The sequence below is a fragment of the Amblyomma mixtum genome, chromosome 10, assembly GCF_055824585.1.
Source record: "Amblyomma mixtum isolate Tamu chromosome 10, ASM5582458v1, whole genome shotgun sequence".
NCBI classification, from domain to species: Eukaryota; Metazoa; Arthropoda; class Arachnida; order Ixodida; family Ixodidae; genus Amblyomma; species Amblyomma mixtum.
Window position 1 is genome coordinate 6912194 of NC_143021.1, and position 15182 is coordinate 6927375.

The window sequence follows — 15182 nt, forward strand, 5'->3', positions numbered from 1 at the left end:
TCGAGTGCTCACCCTCAACTTCTTGGTTCTATTTTTTTTTCTTTTCCAGGTCCCTATCAACGACAGATGCCACACCCACGAACTGGACACGGCCCTGACCAGGGTGAGAGACCTAAGCTCAGCCGGTCTGCTTGGTAGTGGCAATCTGAAACTGAAAGCGATCATGTCACCCGCATTCAGCCATACATTACTTCGGGAGCATGTGTGAGTAGCGCGTGTCACTGCTGCTCACACTTTTTAGTTTCCTTCCGAATAGTTCTTCTCAGGACGAGCAATGCACACTTTCCGTTCTGAAGTATGCCCTGCAAAAGCGCCAACGACAGGTTGGCGCCACGCTCTTGGCCGACGACAAAAAGCTTCGCAGTATCTACTGTTTATGCGAGTTTCTCAGTGAACACTTCATCCTCAGCGGCAATGCTGGGAAGACGGGTTCCATTTTTTGGCTTGGTTGATGTTGGCTAAGAAACAGGAATTTGCTTGAAAATCGGCTGGTGCGCTACCGTGCTGCCTCTGCGCGCGGAATAAATGATTTTCATGGTAGGTTTTTCACCTATCCGTTAAGTTTAACGGAAGTGCTAGTTCCGTATGCACACCTACACAAAATTTCTTGGAGGTTTGCCTGAGAAAGTCTTATTGTTTTGGCTGAATCCATGTTTTATGCCGAACAACAGCGAAGCCAAGTACGAAACCTCATCTTCGGATAATTCCTGCGACTGTCCATGGCGGGTGAAATGCAGTCCCGCCTGCTTTCTCTGTGGCCGTATCGCCGCCGAAGGTCAGCGATGTTGCCATAAGGGATCCGCGTAGGGTCCTTCGATGGCCCATATAATTATTCTAGACTCCCCCAGTTGAAAAAAACAGCAACAGAAAATTTCTGATTGTCTGTTGTCTTTTAAATTTGACCTGTAGTCTGACGTTCTGTATTCTGTCTTCCTGTAGTCTGTCTTTCTGTAGTCTATCGTTCTGTATTCTTTCTTCAGTCTGTCGTTCTGTAGTCTATCGTTCTGTAGTCTGCTGTTCTGTATTCTGACGTTCTGTATTCTGACGTCTGTATCTAACGTTCCGTGTTCTGACGGTCTTCATCCTGACGGTTTGCATTTCGCCGTTATGCGCTCTGGCGTTATGTTGTTGAATGGTTGTATTGTCTTCTTCTACCCTGTCTTCCCTGTTTTTTTTTTTTAGCGCTACTACTATGTCCTCACAATCCAAACACCAACTAGCTCAGCTTTCTGCCTTAAATGTCATGATCCATCGCATGCTATTTTCACTCTGCTCTGTCCTAATGTCAAAATACTGACCCCTGTGGAACGCTACTGAAGCCAACTATGACAGAATATTCCTAATAGTAAGTTCGCCACCACAATTTTTTGCAGGCATACGGAGCTGGCAGCCCAGCGCAGAAAATTGTGTGAACATGCAAAACATGTGGAGGAAAAGACCTCTGAGAAGACGCCGTTTATTTAGGTTCAAGCCGCAACATCGAGGAGGAGGTGTTCGAACGGGAACGCCTGCACGGAGAGAAAAAAAATAGATGCGAATGAAACTTTAATCGAAAGGTTTTTGTACCAGTAATTGTGTCTTCATAAAAAAAAAGCACTGCCCAAATGAAAAAAACTGAAATCAGATGCCTAGATATACACATTAAGCTGAAAAATACCACTAAATAAAACTAAAATTGGCGCATCGATCCTGTCGTGCTTATGGTACGTTGTTAGGCAATATGGCTTCATAACTGGACAAAGCTGGAGTTCAAGTAAGCTGGAAAGGATTCCATGAAACCGCTCAGTTCCACAGCTGACGCATTTTGATAAAGAACCGTTCCATGGGCCATGTTACAATCTCTGACACTCTTCAACAGGTCGTCATGCGGGATCGAATAATACAGGTCTTTTATATTCACAAAGAAAGTAGAAGAACTCTCGCTGCGCATGCCTCTTTTATGTTCAGTAACGTCCTCGGAACCTTTCACGCGAAGAGGGTCGTCAATCGTAACCACATTGAGATGAGTTTGCAGATAGTTTGTCAGGCACTTGTGTCACATCCCATTCTCAGAACCAATACCTGTAGCAGTTATTTAGGCTTGCGACTCTTTGCATTGAAAATCTAAACACAGCTTGTCGTCACCGTTAATGTGCCGTAGTCCACAGTGTGTGCAACCTACTAGCCAGCTGTTACGCATTAAGCAAGTTTAAACTGTGCTCTTGTAGTTCAGAGAATGCTACAGCCGGTCCATAATTCTTTCGTGCGTCTTTTTTTTTATTTCGTGGACTTAGTCTCTGGCGCTTGTGTCTACGCAGACCTCCTGCAGCGCACTGCTGGTCGGTGAGGGCTTCAAGAAGCAGGACTACGCGCGCTGGGCGCGGGACCTTGCCGGAGACAGCGTGCCGCCGCCGCTCAGCCTGCACAGGTGAGAGTGCGCGCAATGCGCACACAGCAGGCATACTGAATAATTGATTGATTCATTTATGATACCTCAAGAGAAAAGTATACAACAGCTGTATCTTACCGGTGCTCACCTATGGGGCAGAAACGTGGAGGCTAACAAAGAGGGTTCAGCTTAAGTTAAGGACAACGCAGCGAGCTATGGAAAGAAAAATGATAGCTGTAACGTTGAGAGATCGGAAGAGGGCGGAGTGGCTGAGGGAACAAACGTGGGTTAATGATATCCTAGTCGAAATCCAGAGGAAGAAGTGGGCTTGGCCAGGGCATGTAATGCGAAGGCAAGATAACCGCTGGTCCTCAAGGGTAACGGAGTGGATTCCAAGAGAAGGCAAGCGTAGCAGGGGGCGGCAGAAAGTTAGATGGGCAGATGAGAATAAGTTTGCGGGGATACGGTGGCCGCAACTGGCAAAGGACCGGGTTAACTGGAGAGACATGGTAGAGGCCTTTGCTTTGTAGTGGGCGTAATCAGGCTGATGATGATGACGCCGCCGCTGGGCACTTGCTTGTGATGTGACAGGGCTACAACCAATATTCAAATATACAACTTCCTAAATGTACACAACGAATTACAACCCTTAAAATGCACTCAAAAGGAAAGCATAAACAAAACAACTACATGAATTCCCAGCTTTAGCCAAATGCGACTTAGATGCGCTACCACGTTAGCACGTAGTTTAACTTTTTATAGGTCTGAAAGTTGTGCCCAGATGTTCTTATAGCCCTTGCTCGGCTTCCCTCTTGCCTTAAATCGCTTGAGCGACTCGAATTGCTACTCCCTCTGTTTAGCGATATCAGCAGCCACTTGTACATGCCTCTGTACTGCCACTTCCTACTGCTATTCCATAATTCGCCTATTCTTCCCCGCTCTCCTTCGCGTTTCTTGCTCTTGATCAGTTTCTGCGATTTTGTTTAGCAAGCTTCGCCTTTTAGCGAGCATTAGTAATCTTTCTGCCGCGGCTTGGCTCCTCGCTGTATCCGCTTCATCGGTCGACTCCAGTTGGCGCTCTATTCTTTTGCGTATAGCTGTTCAGCTGGCCCTGTACGTCGTTCGGCTTCGGAATCTGTTAAAGGACCGGCTTCATCCATTATTCACCATTTGCTGCACTCACGTCTTGGGCGGGAAAGCTGATGGAGACCATGGTGCGGGACAGGCTGTATGGGTTTCTGGAAAACCAAAATGCATTCGCAGACACCATATACTGTTTCCGCCCGCACCGGTCGGCGCAGGATTTTCTGCTTCAACTCGACCGAGAAATACTGAACCCTGTCGAATACTCCTTCAGGGATAAGGCAGTACTTGTCGTAGACTTGAAGGGGGCGTTCGACAACCTCACACACGAAATTATTCTGTAACATCTCTTCCAGACCAACTGTGGACATAACACCTTTCAGTATATCAAGCAATTTCTGTCAGGTCGACCATCTCTCATCCCAATTCAAGACGAAGAACACGGCCCCGTTCACCTAGTAGAGAGAGGAACACCACAGGGCGCGGTCCTCTCACCGCTACTTTTCAGTCTCACCATGATGAAGCTCCCGGCTCAGCTGGCGCAGGTCGAAGGCGTCCAGCATGTGCTGTATGCTGTCGACATAACCGTGTGGGTCAAACATGGATCGGTTGGGGACATTGAAGCCAACCTGAAAAAAGCGGCGGAAATCATGAACGCATACGCCCGCTGCTGTGGCCTTCAATGCTCCCCGTAAAATTGGTAAATTGGTTTTTGAGGAAAGGAAATGGCGCAGTATCTGTCTCACATATATCGGCGGACACCTGAACCACGCCGTAAGGGAAGGGAGGAAGGTAGGAGTGAAAGAAGGAAGAGAGATAGAGGTGCCGTAGTGGAAGTCTCCGGAGTAATTTCGACCACCTGGGGATCATTAACGTGCCTTTGCATCGCACAGCACACGGGCGCCTTTTGCGTTTTGCCTCCATCGAAACGCGGCTGCCGCGGTCGGGTTCGAACCCGGGTACTCCGGTTCGGTAGACGAGCGCCTTACCAATGAGCCACCGCGGCGGGTAAATGCTCCCGTCCAAATCAGAATTTGTACATTCGCCCGTCGCCTAAGTGCACCACCAAAACTGAACTATCTCTGGCTAGTGGCCCGATACCCGAACACGATGAGATTAGAGTAACTGGTCTCTTTATCCACAATCATCGACGGGCTGATACAACACTAGCCGGACTGCGCAAGGTGGAGGACCAGGTTGGTCGGATGGTCCACCGGGTTTTCAAAAAACGCGGGGGTTACGGTGCAAAGACGCCTTGAGGCTGGCGCATTCTTTCGTGATCAGTCAAGTACTCTACTCGACTCCTTACCTTCACCTGCGCAAGTTTGACGAGAACGCCCTCGAAATGATTCTTAGAAAGATATACAAGCATGCCCTCGATCTCCCGGTGAACACGTCCAACCAGCGCCTCATGGGCCTGGGGATGGTAAACACTTTTGCGGAGCTCCGGCGGGCACACTTGACCAATCAATACACAAGACTTTCAAAGATGCCTTCGGGACGCCGCCTATTAGCCCGACTACACATCCACCACCCAACACTGATGGAAGAGCGCGTACGCATCCTCGAAGTCTGGAGATGCGTCCTGCACGTGCGTCCTCATCCGGCGAATATGACACGTGACGACCACAGTGGCAGGCTCCTTGCGCGGACGGAGGCATTGACCCACCACTATGGAGACAAACGCGGAATCTTCTACGTGGACGCCTCCGGCCCTCGCCATGGGGGGTGGTACACAGCCGCGGCCGTCCACCAAAACGTCGTGGTGAACGGCCTAACGTACCGAGCTCAAGACATAACAAATGCGGAAAAGGTCGCCATTGCGCTAGCCGCCCCAGACCAGGACTCGCGAGTCATCATTACCGACTCGAGAGGGGCCTGCAGAAATATTCAACAGGGATACATTCCTTTCTTTGCGTATCGCATACTTCAAAATAGCGACTACCTCGGGGCCCCCGCGTCTCGAACGATTGTATGGGCTCCTGCTCACATGGGCCTCAAAGGCAATGAAATGGCAGATGCCGCCGCCCGCGCACTCACTCCCGGGGCGACGCCTTCAGATCTTTGCGAAACGGATCCTGAACCAAATCGGGCCCTCACTTTTCGACAAATTACTAAATTATACCAATCCGGCCACGTAATTTATCCTAAGCCCTGTAAGAGCCTTACAAAGACGGCGGAACGCACACTGCTCCGTCTTTACACGAAAACACTTCTGTGCCCGGCAATTTTAAAGCACTTTAGTCCTGCAAGAACAGGAAATTGGGGAGGAGGAATAACCGCAAACTTGACAGGACTGAAGATCGAGAAGAGGACAGGACGAGCGGTAATATTCCTCCTCCCCAACATGTCTGACCAACTGGCCCAAAGCTTCCCCTTATTGAAGAACAGGAAAGTGTCTGTACTGTGCGGAGAAGTCTTCGGACATCTTCCATGTGGTATGGGAATGTCAGTCAGCCCTCAACCTCGACCTCGACCAAAACCCAACACCACCCGGAAGGAATGGGAAGCAGCCCTGCTCGGCTGCTCCGACCTGGTGAGCCAGAAGGACCTGGTCGAGCGCGCCCGAGCCGCAGCGGTCGCCAATGGGCTCCTGTACTGTGGAGCGCACCTCGAGGTTGTCGAGATGTGGCCCTTTCTGGGATACCTCAAACTTCCTCCCTATTATGTAAGAATAATGTTTTTCAGACAGACAGACAGAGCACTGCAAGTTCCTTCGGCGACTTCATCCTTCGCCTGTTCTTTCTGTCATCTTGTCACAAAATTCGGCGCAAAGAAACAAACACAGCGCCGCGCGGATGCATCTCGCCAGTGCGGTCGTAAAACGGGGGACAAGGAAACCCCTGGAGAGCGACTAGCCTTGTGTGTGTGTGGCTGCCCCTCCACCACCGCTCGCCGGAGGGAATGAGTCAGCCACGACGTCGATTTCTCCAGAACGTCGGAGTCTTTTCTACGCGATGTTGGCAGAAACGGTGCAGCCTTGCGCGCGCTAAGACATGTCCCCCTCCTCTTCACTGGCACATCGGCGGCGGCGCCACGCCAGAAATTACGAGAAGCTCCACGAAACCACTCCCGGCTTTTGACCAATGAGGACGCGCGCCCAGCTAGAAGGAAAAGGAGACTGCACGGCCGATGCTGCGCGTACGTGTGTGCCTACTTTGGCGCGCAGAACAAACAGACGCGGACGAAGGCTATATAAGAAGGGCGTTGACCGCTGTCAGTTTAGTCTGAGCCGCCGTTTAAGCTTGGGAGAAACGCGCCCGCTTGACTCCCGGAAGAACACCACTCGGCCAGCCACGGACCAACGAGGCAACGTGCTCCAGTCTGCAGGATGGCATCGTCGTGGACCTCTGGTCTTCGGACTGTCGCCGTGTCCAGTGCACAAATTGTGTTTTGTTTGTTTGCCTCTCTCTTGCGTTAGTGCACTTTAGATGCAATATGCCTTTTGTATTGTAATCTCTCTCGAGTTAAACTTTGCACGAGTTGCATTGTTTTGTTAATCACTTTGTATGTGTTTGTACTAGTAATTGTTAAATCCTCTGTATCGTGTCATTTCTGTATAAACTTTGTTTTGTTTCTGAACCTTTGGCTCCGACCCAGTCTCTGGCTTGCGACCGGCGAAAGCTGCGCACCAAACTACCAAAAACCTCTTGTCACTTGGTAGCTGGTCTCCGCTGAGCTTGCCACGCTGAGTCGAGGGCATCTCCTTTGAGTCCGAGACCGCTACCCCCACACGCTCTAAGCGTGTCTGGGAACTTCACGTTAAATGTGCGTGAAGTTTGGGTGATACATCTGCACGTGCTCCCTAGCGCTTTTCTGACTGTTCTTCACACCCTCTCTCTACTCGGCCGCTGCTGTCGCGACGTTCCGGCCAGCTTACCCGAATTACTCCAAGACTTCACCGTGGCGAGCGACAGCTTTTTATTACTAGTGGCTCATCTGGTGCTAGTGCGCTAAACATTATGGGGCAATCAAACATTCGTTGTAGTGAGCGTTGTTTATGACCGCTAGCTGGTTTTTTTGCTGTGCTTTTGAAAGTAATTATCTGGTGATTTACGCTTATGGCACAGTTACGATCAGCTTCAGGGTCCCGGCGTCTTCAACACATAGCTTGCACTTGGCGAGCCCGTACTTGATCTTGCCGTCTTTCATGGACAACTTGCAGCTCGCGCACACGCAGCGAGGGCTTTGAACGGTCCTTACGGTTGTCCCCGGTCTATTGCTCCTGTGGGGAATGTTTATATTGTTACCTGGCGGCCAGCCGAATAATGAGGCACGATGAAGGATGGACAAGATGATTGAATGGCCGGCGTTGTTGTTGTTGTTGTTGTAGCCTACGACAGAATGGCACATACCCACTCTGGGGGATCGGCCAAGAATCGGGTGGTAAAGGTTGGTATTCACCTGTACGTAGTAAAGGCAAAAGGAAAGCACACGGGAGAGGAACACCGGGGGAGTCTACCACAAGAAGGGCACGGAGAGGATGAAAAAAAGAAACAAAACTAAAAACCAATAATAATAATAATTATAATAAGTAATAATAATAATCATAAAAATATATATATATAAAGGAGTTTGGATTGGAGAGAGCGTGAAAGAGAGAAAAGAGAATAATTTGAAAAATAATGAAGCATAAAAAGAAAATACTGATAGCTTTAGCAAGGTAGTCGATGAGATTCCAGCAAGAAATTTTGAACAGCGTCACAAACAGACCTGTGGCTGAACCCAAGTGTGGTGGCACCAAGTGATAGCAAGTGTGGGCTGCTCAAACTATAAGGCCAAGTTGCTGTAAGGGCAACTCTAGCCTACGCAGACGATATTTGCATATGGACATCAAGTGTCACGCGTCCCCAAGTGCAAGCAAGATTGCAGCGTTCGGTTTCCATTACGTCTGCGTACTTGCGCCGTCAGGGGCTTGAACTTTCGCCAACTAAAAGCGTAGCATTGGCTTTCACACGCAAGTTAATGGCGTGGTATCCGGTCACAATCGACGGGCAAATTGTTCCATACGTAACACATCACAAATTCTTAGGTGTTACGATAGACCGTGACCTGTCCTGGACGAAGCACATTTCTGTGCTCAAGAAAAAGCTCGACAGCTTTGTAAGCATTGTGCGGTGTATGGCAGGAAAATGTTGGGGTCCCTCTGAGCGATCTTTACTACATGTGTACCAGGTGCTGGTAGTCGGTCTTCTCAGATACAGTGCACCCGTTCTCTCGGGAGTCAGACTATCAGGCCTGCATGTGCTTGAAAGCGCGCAGGCTCGTGCTTTAAGAGTATGCTTGGGTTTGCTATGTAAAACTTCTACATGGGGCACATTTTATGAGGCCCGAGCCTGCCCAGCACGAATTTATTTTCAACAGGAGCCACTTCGTGTGCATTTGCGGCATCTGACCAGGCATCGTCATCACCCCCTGACCAACATTAGTGCGGCGCGTCCAGATGCAGCCTTTTCCAGAGCCCTTAGGATGCAGCGCAATGCGGTGCCTTCGAACTACGCGCCACACCAGATTGCGGAGGTGCCACTTTGGGCAGTACCAAAACCATCTATACGGACAACAATCCCAGGGATAACAAAGAAGACGCACATTCCAACAGTCGGACTGAAACAGCTGGCGCTGTCATACATTACTTCTATGTATACTAGCACCCAGCATGTTTTCGTGGACGGATCCGTGACGACCACTTCTTCAGCTGCAGCGGTGATAGTCCCAGGAAATGCCTCATGTCACCGTTTCAGGCTCATGCACAAAACGTCCTCTACGGCAACCGAATTGGCAGCCATACGAGAAGCCGTCCTTTATATTGGTCACCAGCCAGCGCAGCAATGGACTGTATTCTGCGACTCGAGATCGGCATTGCAGGTCGTACAAACTTATCTAAAACCAAGGGCGTGCGAGCAGCTGGTTCAACAAATTGTGGTTTTGTTAGCCGAAGCTTTCCACCGCGGCCATATCATAAAGTTTCAATGGATATCGAGCCATTGCGCCATAGCGGGAAACGAGCGTGCTGACGCCGAGGCTCGGATGGCACATAGTGATGGTGCTTTCATTGAGATAGCCTTTTCTAGATCAGACATTGGAGCCTTGTTGGCACATTTAATGCAAGCAGCAATGCAGTCGCACTGGCATGATTCGAGTCATCAACAGGACCGCGTCTGTAAGCTTGACGCTGGCTCACGATTACATTTGCCATCTATGGTGGTGCGACGTCATGGGACTTTACTCCACCGGCTACGGCTTGGCGTTGCCTACACCAAACACTATCTTCACAAGATCGGCATCGAAAGTAACCCAAATTGCGCACAGTGCCACACTCCAGAGACTATTGGACACCTTCTTTGCGAGTGCCCGAACTATACTGCTGAAAGAACAACATTGGAGGCGACCGTCAAACGACTGGACTCTCGCCCTCTCTCTGAGGAAACTCTTCTGGGCGCCAGGACGAGACGTTCTGATTGGTGCCGTGTGACAAAGGCCCTGCTCACCTTTTTGTGTGAAACAGGCCTGGATACTCGTCTGTGACCGCCTGTGCACAACCTACATGGTTAATGACATGTGTCGGTGTTTGTATTGCTGACACCAGTTTTATGAGTTTTATGTGCGTCTACTCACCGCGATGCGAGTGCCAGCCAGTGTGGTGTGTGTGGTGTGTGTGTGTGTAGACATCACCCGAGAAACTCATTGTATTATGTCATCATCAGCCTTCATTCGCACTTTCCTTTTCCTCCTCTTCCCTTTCCCCTGTGTGGAGTAGCAGGCCAGGGCCATGTTACCACCGGCCGACCTCTCCACCTTTCCCTCATTAAAATTCCTTTCTCTCTCCAGCAGTCTTCTTCTCAAAGAGGTGAAACGACGACAATGGAGCCAAAAATGATCGATAGATTCAGGCTCACGGCAAAATGCACAGAGGGGAGATAACGCCAAACCAGATCTGTGCAGATAGAAATTTAGAGGGGGGATGCGGCAGCGCAACCTCGTCAGAGATACTTCTAGCTGCCGAGATGGACAAATTTTCCTGCTCCAGGAATATTTAAGATGCTGATATTCCACCGATGTTAAAAGTGTTGTGTCTTGCACGCTTAATAACGCTCGTCGCCGAAACCTAGATGCTGTGATATACGCTGTAGCCGGGATGATGGGCAACACAGGGCCGCCTAGGGAAGCCTTTGCAAGGTTATCCGCGATCTCATTGACAGTCACGCTGCTGTGGCCGGGTACCCATATCAAGTGAAAAAGGCTCAAATGCGAAGGAAGAAGCGATAAAAAAGTGCTTAAAGTGGGACACTCAACATGCGATGCGAGGGACGAACACAAAGATAAAGAATCGGTAATGACTGCCACTGCAGAAATAGAAGGATAAAGCTTGCACAGAGCAAGAACTACTGCCAGAAACTCAGCTTGAAAAATAGGGGTGAAATCCGGAAGGCGCAGAGAAAAGGACCAGTCTAAACTCGGACAGTAAAAAAAGAAATACACGCCCTGTTGGGGACTAGCGCGAGCCCTCCGTCCCACGCCACTGCCAGCGCTTCCTCGTCTTCGTCATGCTACCCGGGACCCCAGGGAGATCGTTCCGATCGTTTACAAAGACACGCTAAACGGTGATGGGCCTGAGATGACGGTAGAAGAGATGGCAAGGTGGTGTAGTGCTGCCCGCCGCGATGAAAGAGATGAGCTAATGAGTCCTGGTTCATGTAGCTTCCCAACCGCTGGTCGCCAGGCGCTGATGGCTTGGGTCCTTGGACGCGCCGAACGGCAGGGGCAGGGGGACGGTGTCTTCAGATGTGAGCGGCTTGTCCGGTCGATGGGGTCGGTAGGTCGGCTCGGTCATGGCGTCGCTTCCAGTTCGTCGTGTCGAGTGGTCAAGGCGCGGGAGCAACGGCGAGGTTGGTTAGCGTCTGAAAGGCAAGCAGGGCGACGCAGGCCTCACAGCCGACGACCACGGCTGACACAGGACGCGGAAGCTCCAGGACTAGGTTGCCGGTGATTCTCCAGCATATCACACCAAATTTTACGTGGCGACCAGCCCGAGAATGAGGTGCGATGAACGATGGACAAGAGATGATGATGTAGATGAAAAGATGATTTAATGGCCGCTGTCCTAGCGCGAGCGCTCCGTCCCGCGCCCCAGCTTCGTCTTCATCACAATTATGATAAATGCCTCGAGAAGTTCCACAATGGTATTGTGCACACCGAGCTGCAGTACGCGGCCGGTAGATGTGTTGAGGTGTAGCGCCAGGGTATTTCTGATCGCCATTCTTATTGCGGTGTGAAATGCTTGTACCCTGCTGTAGGCTGAAGTAGGGGGCGGTCGACTTCGGCCTTGGCCAGGGGAGCGGTAGGCCCAGCCCGAGCCTCGGTGAAGCCGTCAGCGGAACATCGAACAATCAGTGATACGCAAGTGAGCATTGACCTAAGATGATTAGCGCTATGCGTGTAGAGGTGGACGGTGTCGAAATTTCGCCGAACCGAACCAATGCACAAGATCGCAAGGCTGGAAAACTGCCACTGAGAGTCAAGCACAAGGACATGGGCAAGCTAGGCCTAAATCCCGTACTTCAAACGAGCCAAGATGGCGCCAAGACTACGGCTGATGTCAACAGCCGGAGCAACAACCTCGGCGGTGGCGCCACTGGCAGCGATAGACGTCACTCAAGGGCGAAACGTGTAAACAAGGGAAAATTGTGGAAGGGCGCGCGCATGCCATACTTGCCGCGCGACGACATAAAGAACATGTTACGACCACGAGGCGGACTCCACGTGAGCGACGTGACCCGCGTTGAACTAAGTCGCGCAATTCGGCGGCGGAAAAGATCTCCGCCAATGAAGCAAGTGAGGACGTCGTGTGCCGCAACCTCCAGCAGAATACCGTCGTGGTGAGCACATCCAAAAAAGAGCACGCCGACCGATAGTCTGCAGTAGGAAGGATTGGCATACGCGGCACGGCGCACGAAGTAAGTACCTATGAAGCGGCCCCCCACGGCACCGTGAAGGGCGTCATAAGGGGCATCTCGCTCGAAGATACGGCCCAGGAGATTCAAGAAATTGTTGTGCACGAGCGTACCCCAACGGCCGTACAGGCAAACCGAATCGGTAAGCCTCGATCTATCGTCATTGCCTTCGAAGGGCACAAAGTACCCAATTACGTGAGATATGGTAACCTGCTCACACAGTGCACGTTGCACAGAAAAGAAATCGACGTATGCTATGCGTGCGGAAAAGTGGGTTACACAATGGACGTGTGCCCGGATCCTTCCAACACGATCTGCCGAGAGTGCGGAATCTCCAACCCCGCCAAAGACCATGGATGTGTCCCGAAGTGTGGCCTGTGCGGAGGCAAACACCTGACCGCGGACAAGACCTGCAAAGCCCGCTTTAAGACGCCCTACGTCGTCCGCCGGCGGCGCTGGGAACGGCGCCAAGCGGAGGAAGCAGACGCCGGGAGAAGGTCTTGCAGGCGGACCCCACCGTAGCGCCTCCAAGCTACAGTGTCGGTCACACACGCCACGCCGCAGCAGCAACGACAGTGGCGGGCGAAACGGCCGCCAGAGTCGCTCCCGATCGAAGAGACCATCCGGGGACGGCAACTGCGACTTCAACCGCCACTGGCGCTTCCGGGCCAGTTCGAGATCCGGGGCCACTTTGAGGTCCCAGAGCGAGTCTACCTGACGCCGAGGGATCGCCGAGAAAAGGGTGGGCTGGCCCAACTGGCCTCCCGTCGCTCGTACCAGCGACCCTGAGTGCCCACCCCTCACCCCCTCCCAACCGCTTAACTCACAAGCGAATCCGCAAAAGGACAGTAGCGAAGTGATAGAGCTTAAGAGGATCATAGAGCGCCAAAACGCTCGGATCCAGGAGCAGAACGCCCAAGTATGGGCACTTATGAATAAGATCAAAACGCTGGCGAGTAACGGCAGCTCGGCAAATGCACGACCCCAAAACAACAGCACGGCGGGGAACAACGCCTCAAGCTTGCGCAGGGTTCTGCGGAGGGACCCCTCCTCGCCCCGCCTAGGGCAGGCGGCGGGAGAGGCTGGGGCCACGCAACGTGCATCAAAGAGGCGATGGGCGCCGAAGAGAGCCCCACGAGCGGAGAGAAAGCGGCGACCGCAGGGACCGCGACCACGGGAACGACACAGATCCCGCGAGAAGGAGTACTGACGGCAATTTTGGCCGCGATCAAATTAACGAAAGGCTAGGCAAAATGAGCAAGGTGTGTTGCTGGGAGAGTTGGTTGAGATACCTCTTGAGAAAAACAGCGCTTGCAGACAAAGGACCAGAACGAGAAGGACACACAACTGCGCTGACTAACAACTTTATTTCGGAAGGCAGCCGATTCGCACCTTTTATACAGAACCGGAGGGAGTGATGCGCACGCGCTGATGCGCACGCGCAAAGATCAGCAAAGTGGATGCACGGAAACAGCCAACAGATAGGCCGACTATTCATATCGTCACTGATAACCAATAACGCAGCCCAAACAAGCGAGAAAAAAAAATAAAGGGCTGGGGGGAGGGTGGAATGAAAAAAGCGGGGAGAAACAAACGCGGAGAGAGTAAAGAAACAATTCTACGAAAAAGCCCGAAAAAGCCAACAACCAACACGGCTAAACGATTGACGACGAAAGGTGACAAAGATAAAGGCGCCAAAAGGTGAACAGACTGAAGCATAACAGGTGCAGGAAAGCCTGAGGAAGATGTAAAAAATCGGCATGGCTAAAAGAAGGCGGAATTAAAAGCGTCAAAACAGATAAAGGGAAAAACCTGAGAAGCCGGTGAGAATGAAAACAAGAAGGGAAGGTGGTCGCGAAAATGAAATTGAACAGACAACAGATCTCCAAAAAGAAGCAATAAATCATAAAAACGTGAGGGGGGATAAAACCTAAGATGAGATAACAGATGTTTTTACAGAAAATTTAACATGGGAAACATCGTAAAAAGTGGACACCAACAAAACATCACGGCATGAAACCCAAAGAATGCACTGAATCAAATCGAAGCAGAGAGGAATGAACGCTCTTTGTCTATTTTTTAACAGCGCGAAAAGACGACGACGTTTACGCACACAACAACGCCAGCGCTCGTGTTGTTGTGTGTGTAAACGTCGTCGTCTTTTCGCGCTGTTAAAAAATGGATAACAACCAACTCGCCCAGCTTTCTGTTCTTGCTCTTTGTCTAACAGGGCGACTGACGGTGTACTAACGCACTCATCTTATAGCTCGCTAATTGTGGCTGCTTGAATGATCTCTCGGGTCAGTTGATTTATGTTTTTCGCCAGAATTTCTTTTTCCTTGAAAGGGGGGTAGACGCGTCGGCAAGGACTGCAATCACGGCAGTGGATGGCCAAATTACCGGACCTTCTATCTTCAGCAGTAGCTTTATGCACTAATAACCGCTTGTTTAGGGTCAATGGATCTGGCGAAAAAATTCCAGAATGCACAATTAAGCATCGGGATCCGTTCATACAATGCTTGTCGGGCGTTGTCTATTCCATCCCTTTACCCTGCAGCAGGAAGTACAACAGACCGATGTATTCAAGAAGGAGCTGCTGCCGAACGTTAGCATCCCCATCTACGGAACGGCCATCAAGCCAAACAGCAGGTTAGGATTCTTAGCCTACTACTTCACAGCGACGGGAAGGCGCACACCGCCGTCACGAAGATCAAGACTACAACCGAACAGATATTTAGCATGAATCGGAGGGTATCTAACAGAAACCGAGGCCTTAAAGG

The 15182-nt window shown here is 50.9% G+C and overlaps 1 protein-coding gene across 3 annotated transcripts in view; it reads left to right on the forward strand.

Annotated features, from left to right (window-relative positions):
* LOC149325065 (medium-chain acyl-CoA ligase ACSF2, mitochondrial-like) overlaps positions 1-15182 on the forward strand; it is a 187124-nt gene that overhangs the window by 45209 nt on the left and 126733 nt on the right. For all 3 annotated transcript variants that reach the window (XM_089562684.1, XM_089562686.1, XM_089562685.1), the window contains exons 3-4: positions 50-103; positions 2298-2407. In XM_089562684.1, coding sequence (XP_089418810.1) covers positions 50-103; positions 2298-2407 — 164 coding nt within the window. The remainder of the gene's footprint in view (positions 1-49; positions 104-2297; positions 2408-15182) is intronic.